At 38.9% G+C, this 19,951-nt stretch overlaps 1 protein-coding gene across 3 annotated transcripts in view; it reads left to right on the forward strand.

Annotated features, from left to right (window-relative positions):
* The first annotated feature begins 6,060 nt into the window (after positions 1–6,060).
* The window catches only part of TANC1 (tetratricopeptide repeat, ankyrin repeat and coiled-coil containing 1), a 55,169-nt gene continuing 41,278 nt past the window's right edge, over positions 6,061–19,951 (forward strand). For 2 of the 3 annotated variants that reach the window (XM_026038141.1, XM_026038143.1), the window contains exons 1-2: positions 6,061–6,121; positions 15,490–15,693. In XM_026038141.1, coding sequence (XP_025893926.1) covers positions 6,061–6,121; positions 15,490–15,693 — 265 coding nt within the window. The remainder of the gene's footprint in view (positions 6,122–15,489; positions 15,694–19,951) is intronic. The other variant, XM_026038142.1, reaches the window with a different exon arrangement.

Here is a 19,951-nt window from a genome sequence, read left to right on the forward strand (position 1 = left end):
GTGCTCTCTTCCCTTGAGGGGGAGGAAGCGCGGCTAATTCAAGGGCCTCCTCCTTGCTGAGGGTGAAGGAGAAATATAACACTGAGATTATTTTTTCTTTCTTTTTTAATATCTAATTCATTGTGAATTTATGCCACACTTCATTATGAATGTATGACAAAATTAGCTTTCCATTGATTTTGTTTGTTTTTCCTCAATTTTTATCATTTAAAATATGAACTGCTAAGATTTGCTGGGGTTTAGTGTTTCCTTCTTAAAATACTGCTCAGGGAATAGTGTGATTTCTATAAACAAAAATAACTTTAAAAGACTGTGTTTAATGTTCTGTCTTTAAAAACAAAGCTTTGAGGTAATTAAGCATTCTGTGAAGTATCCTCTGATAAATCCTAATCTAAGAAGCATTATATGCATGTTACTTGTTAAAACTTACCAAGTTGTTGTTAGTTGTTTTTTTAATGAACTCAATTTCCAAGTATTGTGCTATATAGGGCACAACATACAGCAATGTTTATAGCTATAAATATATATATATATATATATAGCACAAAACTTGGAAATGTATATGTTTTTATATATATCTTTTCTCTCTTCTGACCCCACTGTTGAGGGTCAGTGATCTTTTATATTATATTAATTCAAAGTTACTGCACAGCGGGTGCTCTGCCCTGGAAATGGAACTTTGACTCAATAATGACCTGAGTTAAGGAAATGCCTCCTGTCTCAAGAACAGTAGAACTAACATACCTAGGAAAAACAGTAGGTGAGCACTGGCCACAGTTTAATTAAAAAATAAAATAAAATAAAAACAGACAAAAAAAAACCCAAAGAAGTCACCTTTTAGGAGGATCTGTTGTCATTTCTATAATGAGGGCTTTGATGCTTTTTCGTAATTTGTCCACTGGATTCCCATTATATTTTCCACTAACTGTTTCCTAGCCTCACATGTTTTTCTCACTGAAAGCTGCTTCTGAGAGTTTAATATTTCAGGTGTGGCAAATCTTGCAAATGTGTTGTTATAGAATTACGTGTATTATAAAATGATCTTCTTGTATTCTGGTGTAGAATTGTAAACTGACATAGTAAGCATGTTGATGGCACTGAGTTGTATTGCTTTTGAAAAACGCACTCAGCAGAGCTAAGACTTGCCCTGTAGACTTGAGCAAGACTTCAAGAAGACTGGATCTGTGGAAGTCTTGCCAGCCTTTTCTAAAACAAGCACATGGGCTTGAGCTTTGGAGATGAGAAATAACATCCAAATTAACTGAAAAAAGAAAAAAAAAAAAAAGGAAAAAAACAGATTAATTAACAATTAACTCCAACAATTTGTTGGAGTGATTCAGGTAACAAAGTAGGGGAACGGCCTTATTTTGAAATGTCCGGAGGATATAATTCAATGGTGAGACAGTTACTATCCACAGGTGTGTAAAAGTTCATGATTCTTGGTGGTAGTCGTGATGCACAACATTGTTTAAGCTGTCATTTCCAAATTTGTCATAAAAATACAAACTAAACTAGATTGTATTTTCTGTTTTAATAAGGGCTGTTAATGTCATGAAATGTATGTTCTTAAAATTTGAAAAATAGTCGTAGCTGATCGAAACATTAGATGTAGCTGTTCTTGTAGATGCAAACTTGGGACACCAATTCTGTAATAAATTGGTAAGTGCTGTGAGCCAAGTGTGTCAGGCCAAGGCTGCGTAGGAGGCTCTGGACAGGAGCCATTGCCCTTTCCAAGGACGTGCCCTCCTAGGGCTTTTGTGCTGTTTGTAAGCGACTGTGCTGCGGAGAGTACAGGGTACAGCGCAGGTTGCGCACCGTGCATGTGCTGTCTATAACGTGCTGGTGAAGGGCCAGAAACAATCCAGAAGGATCCTCTAGGGTAGTGCAAAGCTCCTCGGCTCCTTCTCTTCACAGCTCTTGCAGAGCAGTGTATGAACCTGTGTCTCGGTGTTGAGCACAAAGTTTGTGTTCGATGTGAGCTCATACGTACAACGGTGTGTGAAGTCACCTACTGTGAACTGACTGGAGAGATTTGATTCTTCTCATATGTCACTTTTTAGAATTTTGTACTAAAATTAGAGCTGTTTTGAAATAGTGATCTGAAACTGGGGGAAGGGATCAACAGGGTTGTAGCTCACTCCTTGCTAGAGGAATACCAACAATGATGGTAGTTTGGCTGATAAATGTGAAACGTAGATCACAGCTGGCCCAGAGCAGCGTTGTGCTTTGCACAGCTGTGTGGTTCAGAAGATGTCAAAGCAGCCTCCTACCTTGAGCAAATAACTTGCTGCAGAGCAAGCAATCTGAATCTGCCGTTTGTACAGCCCACTGTGCATCCTGAGTGTGTTTTATGTACGCTGTAGCCTGCATGTTATACAGGAAGAGGAAGCTGTTCTTAATGGTTGACATCGCAAGTTTGTTAAACATTCTTTAAGATTTCAGGAAAACAAAAATATTGAAGGTGTTCAAGCAACCCGTTGGTGTTACGTGTTGTAATGATCTGGCAAAGAGCCACAGGCGCCATTTGAGGTAGAGTCAGGGTTGGACCGTGGCTCTCCCGGGCTGTGGGCATCCCAGCGCCAGCTGAACTGACACGGTGCAACTGCGTGATTCAAGACATGGGGCAGCTCGTGCACATGAGAAACAGATCTGCGTCGCCTGGTCCAGCCTTCAAACTCGTTATTTTTTAAGCTTTCCATCTTCATGATTTTGGTGTCATGTGTGAAAGTCTTTTTGTTTGATGCTATTGCCTAAATTAGCGTCTTTACCTATCTCAGTACCTAAAGAATGCAAGTGTTATATACCTGTGGAGGAAAGTTCATAATCTGTAAGAGGTTATCTATACTATGTCATATATGCTTTTCTGCATAGAAAAATTATGGTAAATTATTTATTCTTTTTCTAACGTGCTTCAAATGCTGGAAGATGTTCACGGATTATTGATTTGCAAGTACTATTTTAAATTTGATTCTGTTTCCACAAATGCAAATCATGTGATGGAAACATGGATGATGTGATGGAACACTTGCTCTCTTTAACTGAAAAACTATGTTCTTCTAGATGCACCACGTTCCTATAAAGAATGCTAGTTGTTTTAAGAGATTAAAATTATAATTTCTGTCTCAGTTGCAGAGAAGGAAATGGCCTCCAAGTTTGAAATGTCCTTTAGAATCTTTTTTTATTTCTTATCTACAGTTTGCTGACTGGTTATTTGATAACTATTTATGGTTTTCATGTGAGCCTTCTTGCAATCCTTTTTTTTCCCCTTCTGTCTCTGTGGTGATCCTTGGTTTGTGTTTGCCATCATGGAAAATAGGTGTGATTTTTCAAATGGCATTTACTATTTTCCCCAACATCAGGTTCATCTGAATTATTTTTTTTGTTAAACAAGTTATTATTGATGTTGGAGAAAAGATAATCTTCAAAGTTTGCATGCTTTTTCTGCGCCTGAAGCAGCAGCTTGTGAGATCTGCAGCTTGTGCTGCTTTTTGTTGTGTTCTCCCACCTGTGTCGTGTAGATGTAACGTGTTAGCCAGCCTGTGTCCTGCGTCGCCAGCCTGCCGCAGCTCGAGCAGCACCGCACTGCAGAGATTCTTCTTGCAGATATGTTTCATCTCTTTGAAATAAATATTTCACTGTTTTTCTTGTGGTCTGGCTGTCTTCCAGCAGTTTGCTGTCCTTGCTACTAAGGAGTTTCTTGCTGTCTAAACCAAGTTTTCCCTGCTGCAGGGTAGACCTGTATCACTCGTCCATGCAAAGTCCTCTGCACAGTCGCTCCCTTCAGGGTGACAGTCTTAAAAATGTGACGAGCCAATGCAATGAGGTCAGCCTTATTTAAAATGAGCAGTTCGCTCTCACACATTAGGGCTTCTGGAACTCTTATCTATGTCTCTCTTCTGGACTGACTCCTGGTGCAGATTTGAACCGCGGTGCGCGCGGGAGCACATGGTCAGCACTCCCGGAGGCCTTAGTGCTCCCGGCCACAGTGGAGGATTGTGTTGTTTTGAAGGCAGTGCTGCTGCTTGGAAAACAAAGTAACTAGTTTATTTTTTATCAGATGAGCTTTTACCAAATGATTGTAATTTCTGCTGAAACTCTAAGAAAATCCGTTCTTCCTTTTTCGTGGACTGGGGCGGAAGGCACGGTGTGGAGTAGACAATGCTCTTTGCTGCTTGTTTTGCAGGCCTCTGTGCAAGGGAGAAGCGCTTCTCCAGGTTCCTTCTGCAACACTGGGCGCAGCAGACGCTGGGAAGGGGGTTGTGAAACACGCAGTCTCACCTTTTCCTGTGGTGGTGGAGACTGTTTGCCCTGCCACCTTCCTCCTTACCTGCTGATGCTCCTGAAGCTTCTGGTGTTTTGAAGGGGACCAGGGTTTAGTTAAACGTCTTCCAAATATCTTGTTCTTAGTACACGGCAGTTAGACTAGCAGATACATTGACTGACATAGCCCTCACCTGTATAAGATGATAAGTGCCAAGTCGCAATATACACGTAGTGTGTATGTTTAAAAAAATTTCACTCTCCTCAGTTGACATCAAAATCTAGTGCAGTAAAATGCCTTGTTCTCAGAAGTTCTTTCTGGGTTGTATTCCATAGGTGATGGTTATTTGCTTCCTTTTAGTGTAATTGGTTTTTGTGGGGATAGTCCAGCTTGGCAGATATTCTTGTGCAGATGTTTTCTCTCCGCTTCTGTGCACAGTTGGATGGAGAGCCCCGCGTAGCTCTGGTGGACGAGGGCGGCTCTGGCGCATCCTGTGCTCCTGCGCTCTGCAGGCACGCGATGAGTGGAGCTTCCTTGTCCCCCTCGGATGGGGAGCCTTGGAGGGGGGCGTGCAGTAGGCGTGTGCCTGCACTGCCCACGCTGCGGGCGCCGTGGGGCTCCGTGCTGCACGTGGCCTCCTGCTCCACAGAACAGAACCCTTTGTGTGCACGGCTGAGCCTTGCGGGAATCGACACAACGGACTGGAGTATTCAATACAACCAGCGTCCAGAAAACTTCCGTTTTGATTATTGGCTTTGGCTTAACGTACTTCAAATTATTCATGGAAGCCCAACAACTCTCTCTTTACCTTTTTTTTTTTTCTGTATTTCACTAAGTGAGCTTTCTGAAAAATCTGGGTATTTTGAATGGGAAGCTGTTGCTTTTTTGTTGTTGTTGATTTGATAACTGTTTTAGTGATAGTGCATTACATGAGACAATATAGTCCGTGGTTACCTTTTTTTTGTTGGATATTTTGTACTTGGGTTTTCTTAAAAATGAAAACCAATTTGAAGTTAAAAATAATAAAGGCATCAGATTTTTGAGGAATTTATATATTTTTTCTATAATCAGAGATGCCCTGAAATTTGCAATTGCTACTCACCTGATTGTACTTACAGTCTCAAATTTAATGGAGCAACAGGAATGACTGCACGTGCTTACAAACACAAATACGTGGGCACAGTACATGGTAGTCGTGTCTGTGCTGATTAGAGAATGTGTGGCTTTTTCTTTGTCCGACAACTATGCGTTGCATATAAGTTCAAAGAAAACACCATTGGCAAGTGCTTTGTACGCCACTCTCTGGGGTTATGCGCAGCCTGAGGCGATACCAGATCCCCGTCAAAATGTTTTATGCTTTTGCGACCCACAGTCACCAGCTAATACTGCATTTCTGGCTTTCTGACCACGTCACCCACTGCCCTCGCTGTGCTGCTAAACTGAGGTCAAGATGCAGACCTTTATTTTTGCCAGAGTTTCTTACAGTAACTTGTACAGGTTTAGCTTTATAACCTTAATTATATGTGGAATGTGGGAAATGCTCTAGTATTTTTCTTTACAAGAAGACCGTGAACTCTAATTACTTAGTTCGGGTATTAAAACATTCCTTGTGCTTGAGGACTTTGCTTAAATGAGCTACATTGTTTGTAGAAGATAAATATAACTATTGAAAAGTTTCTGCTGATTACTTTCATATCTCATTTATATTGCTGTATTTTGTTTAGTTTTGTATGAATGGCTATTATTAATGTTGCATTTGATTTGTTTCTTTCTGTTATCTTTTAGGAGCAGCATTTAAAATGTTAAAGGCAGTTCTGAAAAAGAGCCGAGAGGGTGGAAAAGGAAACAAGAAAGAACCAGGTATGAATATTGATAAATATTTAATTACAATGTAGATAAGGAATTGTGCACTATAAGTTCAGTTATTAAGTTGATTGTGTGATTTAGGGCAGAGGGTGACTCATACTGCAAGTTCTAGCTTCAGGGAGGTCTGTATGGCTCGGGTACTGCCCTCGTTTTGCCTGGACACTGGATGTGCGGAGCATTCATGCGCGGAATGGGTAGAAGGTCTCATGTTCCTGGCAGCGTGTCCCGTAGGCTCCTTCCTGAGCTCCTCCCGGGAAGGAGGACACATGGACACAGCTTGCTCTTCGTTCTTCCCAGAGCTGCTTGCAGCAGCTGTGTGTATCACTCTGACAGTCCAAGGCCAGAGGGTCAGAACCCTGAACTAAAGAAATATGCTTTTAATTACTTACTCAAGTCTATTAGGGAAAAAATGTTTTTATGTACTATGAGAGATAAAATTGGTTTATTTGTGTATTTGGGGAAAAAAAAGCTTGTTAAAAAGAAACTTTTATTGTAAAGTTTTAAGTTGGATATCAGCTTCTGTCAAGGTCTGTTTTCCCTTTAACTATAAGTATTTTTGAAGATAAAATTACTATTTTTACTTAACAGAAAATAAAGCTTTTTTTTTTTTTACTGTTAGACATAAGCTTAGTAAGACACTATTTATTGTCTGTCATGAAAGAGGGTAATTGAGAATTAAAATTCCCATTTTTATGGATGGAGGAGTATCAAATAAGGGGCATTTTCCCTTTGACAAGGAGCAGTAGTTGTGGAGGTGCAGGGGTTCATGGCTGCTCCGTGCTGGCTGCACTGAAGCTCTAGCTGCCATGACTGGAGAGCTGCTGGCCCTGAGTGATCGATGCCTTTGTCCTTCCTGTGCAGTCCTTTAACTTTACACTATTAGATGGACTTTTAAGATTTTTCTCATGAGTTAGATCTTAAATGGTCTATATATAGTGCAGTATGGTCTCTAGAAACACATTTATTTTACTCAGAGTAAAGAATTCCTTCAACAAGCAAACCAGATGCATATCCTGCTACGTGATTTTTTTGACGTGGTTAGTACAGTTCTCAGCCCTCCAGGGAGGATGTTCAGGTTGTGTTTTGCAGGGGGTAGTTCTGTGTTCCTCTGGCAGGTGATGTGTTCTTCAGAATATACTTGCCATCTTCTAAAGTGTACACCTCACCAGGATAGTTTCCTTCAGAATGACTGGATGATGAGAGCTGTTCTGGGAAGAAAAACATTAACAGTAGCTCAGAGGTGCCCAGAAGTGATCTGGGAGCAAGACAGGAGGCATTGGACTAACTTTGTATGCTCCGGACTTGAAGCTGCAGCTGGAACTGTTTAAACTTAGTGGCTTAAAGATTCCTGTGGTGAGGCTTTAATTGGTGCATTTTTCTAAAAAAAATCAGATGGAAATTGATTTAGGCTCAAAATAAAAATAAGGTTGCTTGGAATGGAGGTTTGACCAGGCTTTGATAAAAATCTGAAACTTGAAGCCTATTCCTTTTAGGCCAGGAAAAAAATTGTATGTGGGGTGTGTGTGTGTGTGTGTGTGTGTGTCTTATTTTAATGATCCCATCACTTCTATCTAGATTAATGTTGGCCAAAGGAGGAATTTTCTCTTGTTTGTAGAAGTAAAATGCTGCTATACTTCTGAAAACTGTATTTGTTTTAGCAAAGTGAGTGAGTTTCATGTATGAATTGGATGTCATGGAAACAAAGTGCTTACGAAGAATTGGTGAATGATTTCTGTAGGGTGAATACTAGAGTGAGGTGGAGTGCAGGAGTCACCACTGTTCAACTCCCTATCATAAATTACAAAGTTACTTCCTCTTAAAGGGTTGTAATATTGTAAGCTGCGCCTGCTGCTTCCCAATTGCCGGGGCGAACGCGCTCGCCACGTTGCTGTGGGAGTAGTTCCATCTTCCCAGAATCACAGCCGTGCTCCTGGTGTCGTGGGAGGCCCAGGGTGGCTGCTGCGATGCAAGGGCAGCAGGAAAGGAAGGCTGCTTGGCTCCCAAAGGGAAGGGTGGGCACTGGGTTCCCGAAGGGCGCTCGGCTCCCAGGGATAAGGGGAGGGCAGGCGCTCCTGCTTCCCCCTGCAGAAGTCGCCATGAGGGATGCTTAGGCCGTACACAGCCACTCCAGCTGAAGTATTCCCTTTTGTGTCTTAGTCTTACTGTAATGTAATAATGTAATGTAATAAAACTCCTGGAAGTTTCTGTAATTCCAGGGCTGAGTGTGAGGAATCTTGTTTTACTGAACAGAATTTCCTGTTTCTGTCTTAGCTGTATCCTGCTGGATACATGTTAGCCCTGCAGAACCTGAGCAGATAGGAGTGAGGACATCGTACCTGCCGTGCAGGCACAAGTCTGTGAAAAGGTTAAGCAACAACAAAAATTGATTAGGGCAGAAATTGCTTGTGCGGATTCTAATGTTAAGATTTGCTCTCTTGTCCTGAAATAAGGGCCTAAGAGCTGACAAAAACACCAATTTTGAAATCTAGCTTTTAATTATACTTGTATAATTAACATAGTTATGGGAAAGGGACTGCCTTGCATGCTACCTTGTGGACTGTTCAAGGATATTTATACAAACATCACCTTCTGCCCTAATCAGATGGAAGACGATTAAATGGAATGCTGCTTTGGGATGGAGAAGTGGCAGCTTTAGACTGTTCCCATAGGAGCATGCTAGTAAGGTATAATAAGATTTGGATCCTGTACTTTTCAGTAATAGTTTGTTCTCATACATATCTTCTACAAGTCCCATGATACAACTTTCTCTAATAGTTATGACTTCTGTACAGACAGTTGTCTGCTTGGCATCGCCAAGCCTCATTTTTAGCTCCTGGGAATTTATTTGTCCTCTATTTTCTTTGTTCTTTTCATAATTTATTGTACATTGTGTTTTTCAGTTTCTTTCCTTGATTTTTTTCAAGTGCTAAATTGACCTCTGCTGCCAGATAATGTTTTCACCATTGTAAGATCCTCTACAGGAGTGAGTTCCTCCTTTTAAAGTGTAACACAAAAACTTTATATCTTGGTGTCAGAATTCAAGAAATCACAGTCAAAAACCTGTTCTGTTAGTTCTAGAGTTACCTGCACATGTTTATCTCGTCTGTGGTCACAGTGAATTAATAGCATCAAGAATATATTTAATATGCTTCAGAATATAAGCCAAAATACTTTTGTAATTATGAATATTTTAGCAGAAGTTCTACATAGCCATACTTACTTAGAAGTGCTCCAGAGGTACAGATTGGTATTAGTATTTTCTGTTGCTTTTCTGTGTTGCTGGTAATTTAGTAATACAAGCTTACGGATTTGTTTTTTTAAATGTCTTCATGTCAGCAAATGCCTACATCGGGGAATCTGCATCTTTTTCTTTAAGTCACTGGATATAAAATATTTGTAATGGATTTCAATTTAAAAGGGAAAGAAAATCTTATATGTTAAATTTCTACAGGATGCTCTCAATGATTTCAGTTAGCTTTTAGTAACATGAGCATTGTTGTTCTGTTGACCCATTATCAGGCCCGAAAGAACATGAATAATAGAAGTATTGTACTTAGCTTGCTGTGTTGTGCCTGCACTAAATCCCATCAGAAGTTTAACATAAAATGTAGTACACTGCACACATAGAAACTTAATTGATTTCTGTAGAAATAAATTTGATAAGTAGTTGGGATTTTTGTGTTTTCCAATTTAAAGGCTGCTTTGACTTTCAGATGGTGTTCAAATAACAAGGGGCAAATTACTACATCAACAAAAAATATAGTTAAAAAGGAGAATGCTGTAAAAAAAGGGAAATGGGAGAGATAATGAGTGTTTGGTTTCTGGATGATGAAGTGAAAAGCATTGAAATGTTAATGGATTTGCGTGGTAAATACAGTGACTTTCTGCTTGCCCTGATTTTTTTTATTGGGGGAAGAAGGCAGGAAGTTCCGTATCTATTAAATCTGTCTTGAATATGCTTCAGTTTTCCTCTAGATCAGACTTGCATTTTTTACATTACTATTTTGAGACCTAGTTTCCATTTGTTTTTTCTTCACCATGTGTTTCAGTATCTTTATATAAGTGTCTTTGACCTAAATATGAATCTGTAAAGGTTTTTGAGCGATAAGAATAGAGTGGATGCTTTTATTTCTGCAGTCTGTTTATCTGGCACACTCCTGTTTGTATGTCTAATCTCTTCATAAATATGCACAAATAGCATGAAAACTTCAAATTTGGAATTTTGGGAGCTCATTTGCATGAGATCAGATGTAATTGAGAAGCTGAAATTATACATACAGTGTGAGCAATCAAAAAACAGGATGAGTTGCACAGTCATAGAAAGATATTTTACTAATCAAAAAGAACGTAAGTGTAATCTCATCTTCTTAAATATACTGTTATGTTTTTTCTTTTCCCCTGTTCCAGGTTGTTATAGCATGGACAACTGCAAAAAGCTTGTTCCGCAGTACCAGTGCAGCACTTTAAATGCACTTAAATTCACTGACCCAGTCATTTGTTAATAGTAGTTAAATTTCTACTGTAAAATCCCTTGACAGTCAGAAGGCCATACTTATTTATTAAAATCATTACATAATCACTTCTTTCAGGTTAAATATTTTTGGAGTAATTTGCCTGTAGTGATAAAGGTTTGCATCTCAGCTGAGCTTTCTTAGTTAAAATGTATGTTTGCATTTCCTGCATTATTTCTCATTAATATTGTTATTTAACACTTGTAACTGAATTGAAAGCAATGACAGCTTCAGCCACCCTTTTGGCAAATTCAGAGGCTCGCAGTCTTTAAATAAAATAAACTTGTAATTTAAAGCTAAGTAAGTGAATTGAATCGGCATTTTCTAGCCGAGCTGTCTATGATGTTAGGCTTTGAATTTTAAGTGTAGGGGGACGTTCTGGCACATGAATTGCACCTCCACTAGCTCCAGCACTGAACTTGGGCTGGAATACTTTCAAGCTTCACTGTGACTTTTGGTTGTTACTCTAAAAATATCTTCCAACAGAAGACACATTGTTTCATGCTTAAAATATGAAGCTGTTTTTGGCTATTCTGCATTGCTTTGCACATTTTGCATATCTGTTGATAGTTATTTAAGAGTTTAAGCTTTTCTGCTGAACAGCAAGCATTTTATGTCAGTAAATAACTTCTTTTTCCCAGAAGTTGTTTCCAGTGGTATCTCCTATGGATGGATAAAAGGAGGAAAAAAGAACCCCACCTCACCCCCACCCCCCAAAATGCCATGAAACATTTAAAAACACTTTAAACAGAGGTTGTTTCAATGGTCCCAGTGACCTTTATTTATCACTCTAATTTCTTTAAAACTTGACTGTTCTCTGGATTAGCACTATATAAGAACAGCAGTATTTTGTGTAATGAAAAAGTAATCTAGAGTTCAGAAATAAATGCCAGGGAGTGAGGAGATAAATGCAGGTATAAGCAACATTGGCAAGTGTTATCCGTTTGGACCTTGCAACTTTTATTCTAAACTTTGCAGTTTGTATCAAATGAAGAATTAGAATTGATTTGTTTAATACTAATATATATCCTGTCATATCTTTATTTCTGTTAATTGTATAGTAGAAGGATTAGCTAAAATTTTTAGTCTTAAGGCAAAGTGTAAGTTCTGTGTGAGGTATAATAATGTCCCCTAAGTTACTACTTCAGCCATTCTCATATCTTGTTGTGTGTAAGAAGCTTGTTAATCTGATTTTTTTGCATCAGTTGTCATTGGGTTTTGATTTCTTTTTTCAAAATTAAATAAATAAATAAAGCTTTTGAGATGTTTCCCTGGTTACTTTGACCACTGACTGGTTCCTTGCAGTTGATGCTTATGAAACTTCCTTGTCCAGAGACTCCTTGGCAGTGGAAATTGTACAGTTCAGACCTTCAAGGGATAAAAAGTGGCATTGCACAGAAGCTGCTTTTTTGGGGGGGAGGGGGGCATTTTTAATTTTTTAAAAAAGTCAAATTATTCTCCTATTCCATAACTGACATTTGTGTGCTTAGATTGGCATAGAGACCAAGAAATACAGTGTATGTTTACAACAAAAAAGGCATTTTTCTGAAAATATGGTAACTAAAATGTTTTGCCTGACAAGCCTTTGAGTTAGTAGCAAGTAATCTTAATATTCTTTGTGCATCAGAGTGTGGCAGCTGATTACATTAGGGCTCTATTACAGCAAGTTGTCCTTTGACAGCTGTTGCTCATGTATTTTTGCAGTGTTTTGTTCCTAATAGCAGGTTGCTGGGCAGAAAGCATGGAACATTACCTTGTGGATCTCACAAGCTTGCTCACTTGGGGCCTGTTTTGTGTAGATCCAAACCTTATAGAGGAATTTAGCCCTAAGCTGGTTCTTAGGGTAGATTTTTGATCATTGGTCCAACTTATACAAAATGGAAAATATATAGTTAGAATAAATGCTCAGGACGGATTGAGAGGCTGAGAACGGGGGGGCGTAAGTAGGGTTGGCAGTAACGCGCCGCGGTCGCACTGTGTGGGCGCAGAGCCTCCCTTCCCGCTGCAGTGCTGAAGCCCATGGACAGGGCCCCCTCGGACCTGGAGACAGAGCTGCGATGGCTGCGTCCAGAGGTCTCCGCTCTTGCGGTGGGCTGTAACTCTCACTGTGATAGATCCTTGACTATGCTATAAAATCGTTTACACATGTGGGCTGGTACTCCAAGAGCTGGGAAGGACAGGAAGCAGAGCATGCAGAGGGAAGAGAAAGGTGAGGAAATGAACTACCAGGCTTCTCACCGGCCTCTGGAGGCTGCCTCAGCCCCGTGTAGCTTTTGGTTAATCAGCAACAGTTTGCTTCCCTTTGAACCTCTCTTTCACTCTGTGTAAGATTTTGACATCCAAATGCCAAAGGTTTTCATTTACTGTCTCTCATAATCTATTACAGTTCTTTTCCTGGTAGAAAATGTGGTTTGTAGTATCCAAGTTGTGGCTCTTTCTGGGACAATATTCAGAGGCTCACGGTGCACAAGTTGGTTTCTCTCTGTTCCTGGTGTGTGTATATATGTGTGTGTGTGTGTATATTGTATGTGTGTGTATGTACAATATTTTATATATATTATATATATTATATATATTATATATATATATTTTTTTCCCCTGAGCTTGCAAATATGCCATTGGCCCTTGTCAGGTGTCTTAGTCTTTAGTCAACATTCTTTTTGGGAAGTGTTGGAATACAGCTTGAGCTTTCTTGGGATGGTTCATGCTCAGTAGCTCTCTAGCAGCACTGGGGAAATGAACCCTTCCCAGGCCAAGGTCAGAATATTTGGATTTTCTTGAGGTGTACCAGGTTTTGCACTAGTGAAAGAGCTATTGTATCTTAATGGCACGGTTTTGTGAATGGCAGTAAACAAAAGCTTGTTGTTAAGTGAGGAGAACTACAGGTTGGAAAGAATAATTTCCATGGCATTTATTTGGGAGGAGCTGTTTTTTTGAATCATGCTATCCTTGAGATGCGAGTTCTGCAATGTTGATCTTACACCTCTCCGCACAGTCTGTGGTGCTGAGTCATCAGTGTGTTGCTGCAAAGCCTGCCAGGACAGCGTGACCTCTATACAGGTATAAATATACAGGCATAAATATTTTTCAAGTTATTGTCTGAGGTAAACTAGTCATCTGGTTTGCTGACACTAAGAGACTTATTTCAGCAGTGAGTTGAGCCCCATGGTGGTTTCATAGGCTCCATGTTTCAGGTTATAAGAGACAAAGATAAATGAGAAGCTGCTCGGTAAGGCAGGACATTCACTTCCTTCACAGGAGAAAGGAAGAGAAGCTGGTGAGTCCTAGGTGGACTTAACAGCCCTCAAGGGGGGAGGAAGCAGCGTTTGTTTGTGCTTCTCTTGTCTCTTGCCCCTCTTAAAACATTCCTGCTGGAACGCTCATGGTGTCCAGACTGCACCCCTGGCAATGTAGCTAGGAAAAAGCCTTAGCAACAGTGTCAATATTTTCTAATTGTAGTTAGCTGCTACACCATATTACAGGTTTACCTGTGTCTAGATTAAAAAAAGTGAAGCATAAGACCTGGTTTCTTTGTGTGGTCTTCAGCTAATTCATGAAGCAAACTCATATGTGCTGTATTGCATAAAAAAAGATTGTACCTAATCCTAAATCTCAGTTTAAAAGCAGCAGTTGTCAAAGTTTAGTTGAAGTAATTGCCAACATTAATCTTAGAGCAACATTTCTAAAAGAACACAAAAAAAGCCCCTTAACCACTGGGTTTCCATGGAGAGTAAACAGGAACACTGATCTAGTTATCTTGGTATTTTTGAAAATCTCAGATATGTAATTATAATCTCTAAAAATGTTGAGACTTTATAATTTTATACTTTAACTGCATGCATTTTTAAGTACTGTACGTTTCCACTAGCTTACTGAGCAGTGAAGTTGCTTTTGTATTTCCCAGGATTTTAAACCAGATATTCCTCCTTTTCTCAACAGACTAGGTTGTTGATTTTGTTGTTGTTGTTTATTTGAGTTTGTTGTTTTGTGTTTTGTTCTAGCAGTCTGGCCATACAGTTGATGCAGTTAAGATCGACTGTAGTCAAAAGCAGTAAATCAATTACTTGTTAAAAGCTGAAGGCTGTTAATGATGACAGAATGAACAAGAAATGCAGATCTTCTGGTGTCCCATTTAACAAAAATATTCATTTGCTGTATGTGTATGTAAATATATCTGATATAAGGAATTTTTATTTGCAAAAGAAATTGCTGTGTTGTTCTGTGTTACTGTTGTGCTTCTCAGCCTTATTGTTGTGAACTAGTAGCCTGCTTTTCCCTTAGATTAAAAAAATAACCACTACTGTCAAACTGCCCTAACAATATTTCCTTGTTTTAAGCAGAAAAATAAGCAGGCCAAGCATAACCTGGACACCCCTGAATGTATCTTTCTGCAAGCCGCCTTTTAACTAAGCACAGGAGATTACCAACTAAACATAACTACTTCAGTTGAGAAAAAAAAAAAAAAAAAAATCCTGTCAGATGACTTTGACACTCAAGATACTACAGTATCTGTAATAATCTTTCACCTATAGAAATCCTTTTTGTCTGGAACAGAAGTACCGTTGAACATGGTTTGTCTCTGAGGATGGAAGCTGAGTACTGCTATGTTGTATGAATGAGCTTTTCCTCTGCTAGCTCTCCCAGGCGATCTAACTTTCTAATTTTGTGTATCTAAAATTGTCTTAGTGGTTACCAACATTCTGCAGAGAGTGGCCTATAGTGAGAAAGATCAGGCTAACTTGTTGCTGGAAAAAATATCTCCTTCTGTCTTGCATATTTGTATTTCAATGTAATTTCCTGATTTTTTTGTTTTGGTATATCAAATAACTGATGACAAAAATTTATTTTTAGCAGGTGACTCCTGCCCAGAAAATGCCTTACAGGTTATTGCAACATCCGGCCCCACTGCCGATTTTCCCATTGGCAACCAGTCCGTCTCGGAGGATGTTTATAGAATGAACTTGGCCAAAGGAGTCTCCATGTCTTTGCCATCTTCACCTTTGCTCCCACGACAGTGTTACCTGATGCAGTCAAGATCAAACAAAAAGTCCCCAGGTAAAATGAAATTGATAACTAAGATCTTTATAATACTTTGAGGTTTTTTTTTTTTACACAATTTATATGAAAGCGTTTGAATGATGTTAATATTTTGCAATAAAAACAAGAACAATGAATGTCCTTTGCATGCTCCCAGGAAGAAAAGATAATCGGTGTTTAAACGGAATATTCTGCCTTGTATGGTAATGATTTGTTCCAATTGGTTTAGCAGATACCTAAATTGAAACATCTGAATGTATTTAATGTCAATTACTTACGAATAGTGTTTCAGTTAGGTAGAAGACAGCTACAAAACACTCTTTTGTGCATGTATAGTGACTGTTTAAGAGTGATCTGTTATTTTTAATGATCGTTTTAGAGCAGTTTACTTTTGAGAATATTTTTACTTGTGTGTATACACATATATTTGTGTGTATGTGTATATATATTTATATGAATATAAACATGTAGGTAGATAAGTTGCTGCTGAAGTTGTGGCAAGAAGTTTACTAATTCAAAGCTTGTGTCATTAGACATGACCATGTGCTTTTGTGTGAACCTTACTAAATAAGGTGCTCCGTCTGGTTCCCTTTTATCAGTGCTCTGCACGTACAAATCATTCCAACACACTGGCATCACTTGGGTTCATTCAGGTCAAAGCTTGAGCGTCAGGTGAAATTGTCCATGTTCCAACTATTTGAGAAGACACTCAGCAGTGCTGAGTGTCCTCTGCTATCATGTTTATAAAGTTGCAGAACAAAAGACATTCATTTTTGTCAGCACTGAGAAATGTCTGGATTTACAAACAATATTACAATATTATATAAAATTAAAGTAAAAATCCTTGCTCAAAGGATTGCCAGAGGATAATAAATAAAATTTATATAGTCTTATTTTAAATTTAAATATTTTTCCTTTCAAAATTTTAAAATAGTATTTATTTTTGTCACTTCGTGTTCAAATAATTTGGAGTTGTCTTTGACAGATCTCATAAATATCTTTCTGTGGCCCAGAATACTTTGGGTTTTGTCTCCAGGTACAAGCAACTTAATTTTAAAAACTAGGATGAATATAATATAGAAGGATTTAGTTAGTTAGTTTTGATGAATATTTAAGTGAGGTCAGCCTCTTACTCCTAATTTACTATTGAGAAAATGTACCTGCATTTTAGGCAAATATAATGTCTTACTACGATTATTTAGGTAGATGCACATTCCTAAGTAGAAATACCTAACTAGATGATAGGGTATCATGGGTGATAAAAACATTCTGTGGTGTTCCTTTTAATTTTAACAAATTCAAGCTGATAAAAATGATCTGGTTGGGATCTTGGGCACGAGTAATAAGAATAGGGAAGGTGCTAGCGGTACCAATTTCCAAGCAATCAGCATTATGGCATGTGAGTGGTAAGCTGAGGCTTCTTGAGGATGTGGTGGTTGAAAAAAAGTAAGAATTGCATAGGAAAAGGTTTTATAAAAAGTTTTGAAGCTAACATGCAGTTATAAAGTAGGTATAAGCTGTGTTAGAATAGAATTTCATACCCCCAGTGTATAGTTGAACCCAAACGACCTGCTTAGTGATGTGTTTTTAATGTAAATGATACTCATAGTATTTTTAAAACTATTTGAATATCTAATATGAGGGCTAAGGAAAAAAGCCTTAAAATATTGTAATTTGTTCTGCTTCTGATACTGGTTGGTAGTTCTAACAGTTCCTTTCTATAACCAAAACATGTTTTTGATTATATATTTATGAGTTTGTGTAACTTTTTTCAATTTCATTTTTTAATTCAAGATGCAGTATATAGTGTAAATCCATTTAATAAAAGAACTTGATTAGTAAATCAAGAATAGTAAAATAAAAATAATAAAATGAAGTTTTAGTTAACAAATCACTAGTAGCCTTAATTCTCTGTATTTGAGGGCTCTGTATTTGGTGTCTTCTGTAGACCTTTGATAGAAGGGTGAAATATTTCTCATGCTGTATTTCTTTAGTCCTGCCTATATATTTACTGATTTGAAAGTATCTGCTTAATTGTGATGTATGATCAGTGCATAAAAATGTTTCTCAGAGTAAATATTTTAACAAATAATGCACAGAAGAACTTTCAGTCATAAAAAACACACAGTAAAATGTTCTGATTGTCAAAGTTGTGGATTTTTTTCAAGCAATGTGTAAATCTGAAAATAAATAACTTATTTTAGAATTCAAAGTTATGGAAATTTTTTTTCCTCTTCTCGTCAGATATGTTATCCTTACTTGAAAACATTTACTAATTCCTAAGGATGACTTTACCATCTAGATTACTTTAGTTATCTCTTTAGTTCAGATAAACTTGGTTATTCAAAATGTCATAGTGGAAAAAGAATGGGATATTTTAGATGACTTGCCCTTAGGATGTTCTATACCTCTAAGTAGTTTTCTTCGCCAGATGACTTCTCAGAGAACATAGAGCTTTTGCCAGTTTGGATTAGCTGCAGGTGTAATGTGAGGGGTGTAATGTATATTATTTTAGTTTTGTCCCTTTAGGTTAGGAGAATTTTGTGCCATCATGACATATTGAAGTCATATTTATTCCTTGCATAATGTAATTATTATTTCTCAGGTTTGGGATGACCTCACTGAGAAAAGCACAGAGGGACCTTTCTATTTATCAAGTTACAGGTGTCTATTCAGAACCAATTATGAAATTTCTCTCATCCGCTGTCACTTCAGTCGGGGTTCAAAGGCTCAAGCCTGAAGTGACGACTCTGAAATCAGCCCTTGTGCATCAGGAGGCAGCACTGGCAGCGTGGCCCTGCTCTCACTCGTCGCAGTGGCTGGCAGCTGTGCTGACCGAGGCAGGGCCGTCCTTGCTGCCCTGCGTGGGGCAGCAGCCTTTTTGCTGGTCCGTCTGCAGGCTGCTCAGCCCCTGGGGCCGCGGCAGCCAAGGCCAGGGGAAACAGCACAGAGCGAGCGGAGCGCCCAGCTCTGCGGGACACAGGAAACTGTGCAGTCCTGTCTGCACGCTCTGCTGTGAGTGACCCTCTGTTTATTATTTGCATAGGAGGGCAGCCTTTTTCTTTGTGAGAAAAGCTTGGAAGGATACCAATACTTCGCCTGGCCCAGATTCAACCCTTGACTGTAACTATAAAAGGAGGAAAGAGACAAACTATATCTTAGGCTACTGAAGAGCCAGAAATTAAGAGCAGAACTAAAGCTACTGGCTTGGTTGGAGTCAAAAGCTTCCAAAAGCTTCCTTAGCTCGGTAGGGAGGTGAATAGAAGAGCAGAAGAAAAGAGGACAAAAAGTTGTTGTCAGCTGGAGGACTCTATCTGGAAAGGGGAATGGTAAATACAAAGTTGTTTCTTCTTACTAGAAAGCTAGAATGAATGTTGCTTAGATTGTTAATTTTATGTAAGTGTAACTAAACAAGTATTGAAGATCTGAAGGGAGCGTAGTTAATCGTTTAGGAGAGGCAGTTACAAGAATGGAAGTATTGGTTAATAAAGGAGATTCCGAAAAGTGGTTCTTGTTCTTTAAGATGTGAAAGAAAGATACTGCCTTTGTCTTTGATGGGACAGCATCTTTTTGCGTAGAATTGTTGACACCATGGTGCTTGAACAGAGAAGCAGCAGCCTGCTCTCAAAAACAAGTGGATGCAGAAGATGACTGTTGGATTATTGGTCCTTAAAGGTCCTATAAAACTTCTGTTTACTTAGCTTACCTAATACTTAAAACTAGACTAGGTAAAAAGGACCATTTTCACCTAAAATTTTCTTGAAAACACTTGGAAATGGTCCTTTTTACCTATAATAGGTTATCAGTGTGCCTGGACCTGAGCATGTGTGTAATTAGATAAAGTCAGGTTGGAAGGGACTTGAAGAGGTTTCTAGTCCAACCTCTTACTCTCAGAGCAGGGTCAGCTCTGAGGTAGGACTGAGGGCTTTATCCAGCCTCGTGTTGAAAGCTTCCAACGATGGGGGCCGTGTAGCTCTCTGCGTAACCTAGTCCAGTGCTCGACTACCCTCTTGGCTTAAAAATTGTTACTCATCTCATATTTGTCACCCTATCCAGACTGTAACACCCAAAATCAGATATAAGAATATTTTTGGAGGATGCTATCAAAAGCCTAGCTACAGTTGAGGTAAATGACATCTGTTCTCTTGTCTTGACCGCAAATCCAGTTCTTTTATTACAGAAGGCAATTAGATTGTCAGGCATGATGTAGTCTTGATAAGTCTGTGCTGCTTGTTGCTAATCAGTGTTTCCATATCCCAGAGATGTGTTCCTGGAA

Source organism: Nothoprocta perdicaria, unplaced genomic scaffold, assembly GCF_003342845.1.
Source record: "Nothoprocta perdicaria isolate Ctin4 unplaced genomic scaffold, notPer1 scaffold_203, whole genome shotgun sequence".
Lineage (NCBI taxonomy): Eukaryota > Metazoa > Chordata > Aves > Tinamiformes > Tinamidae > Nothoprocta > Nothoprocta perdicaria.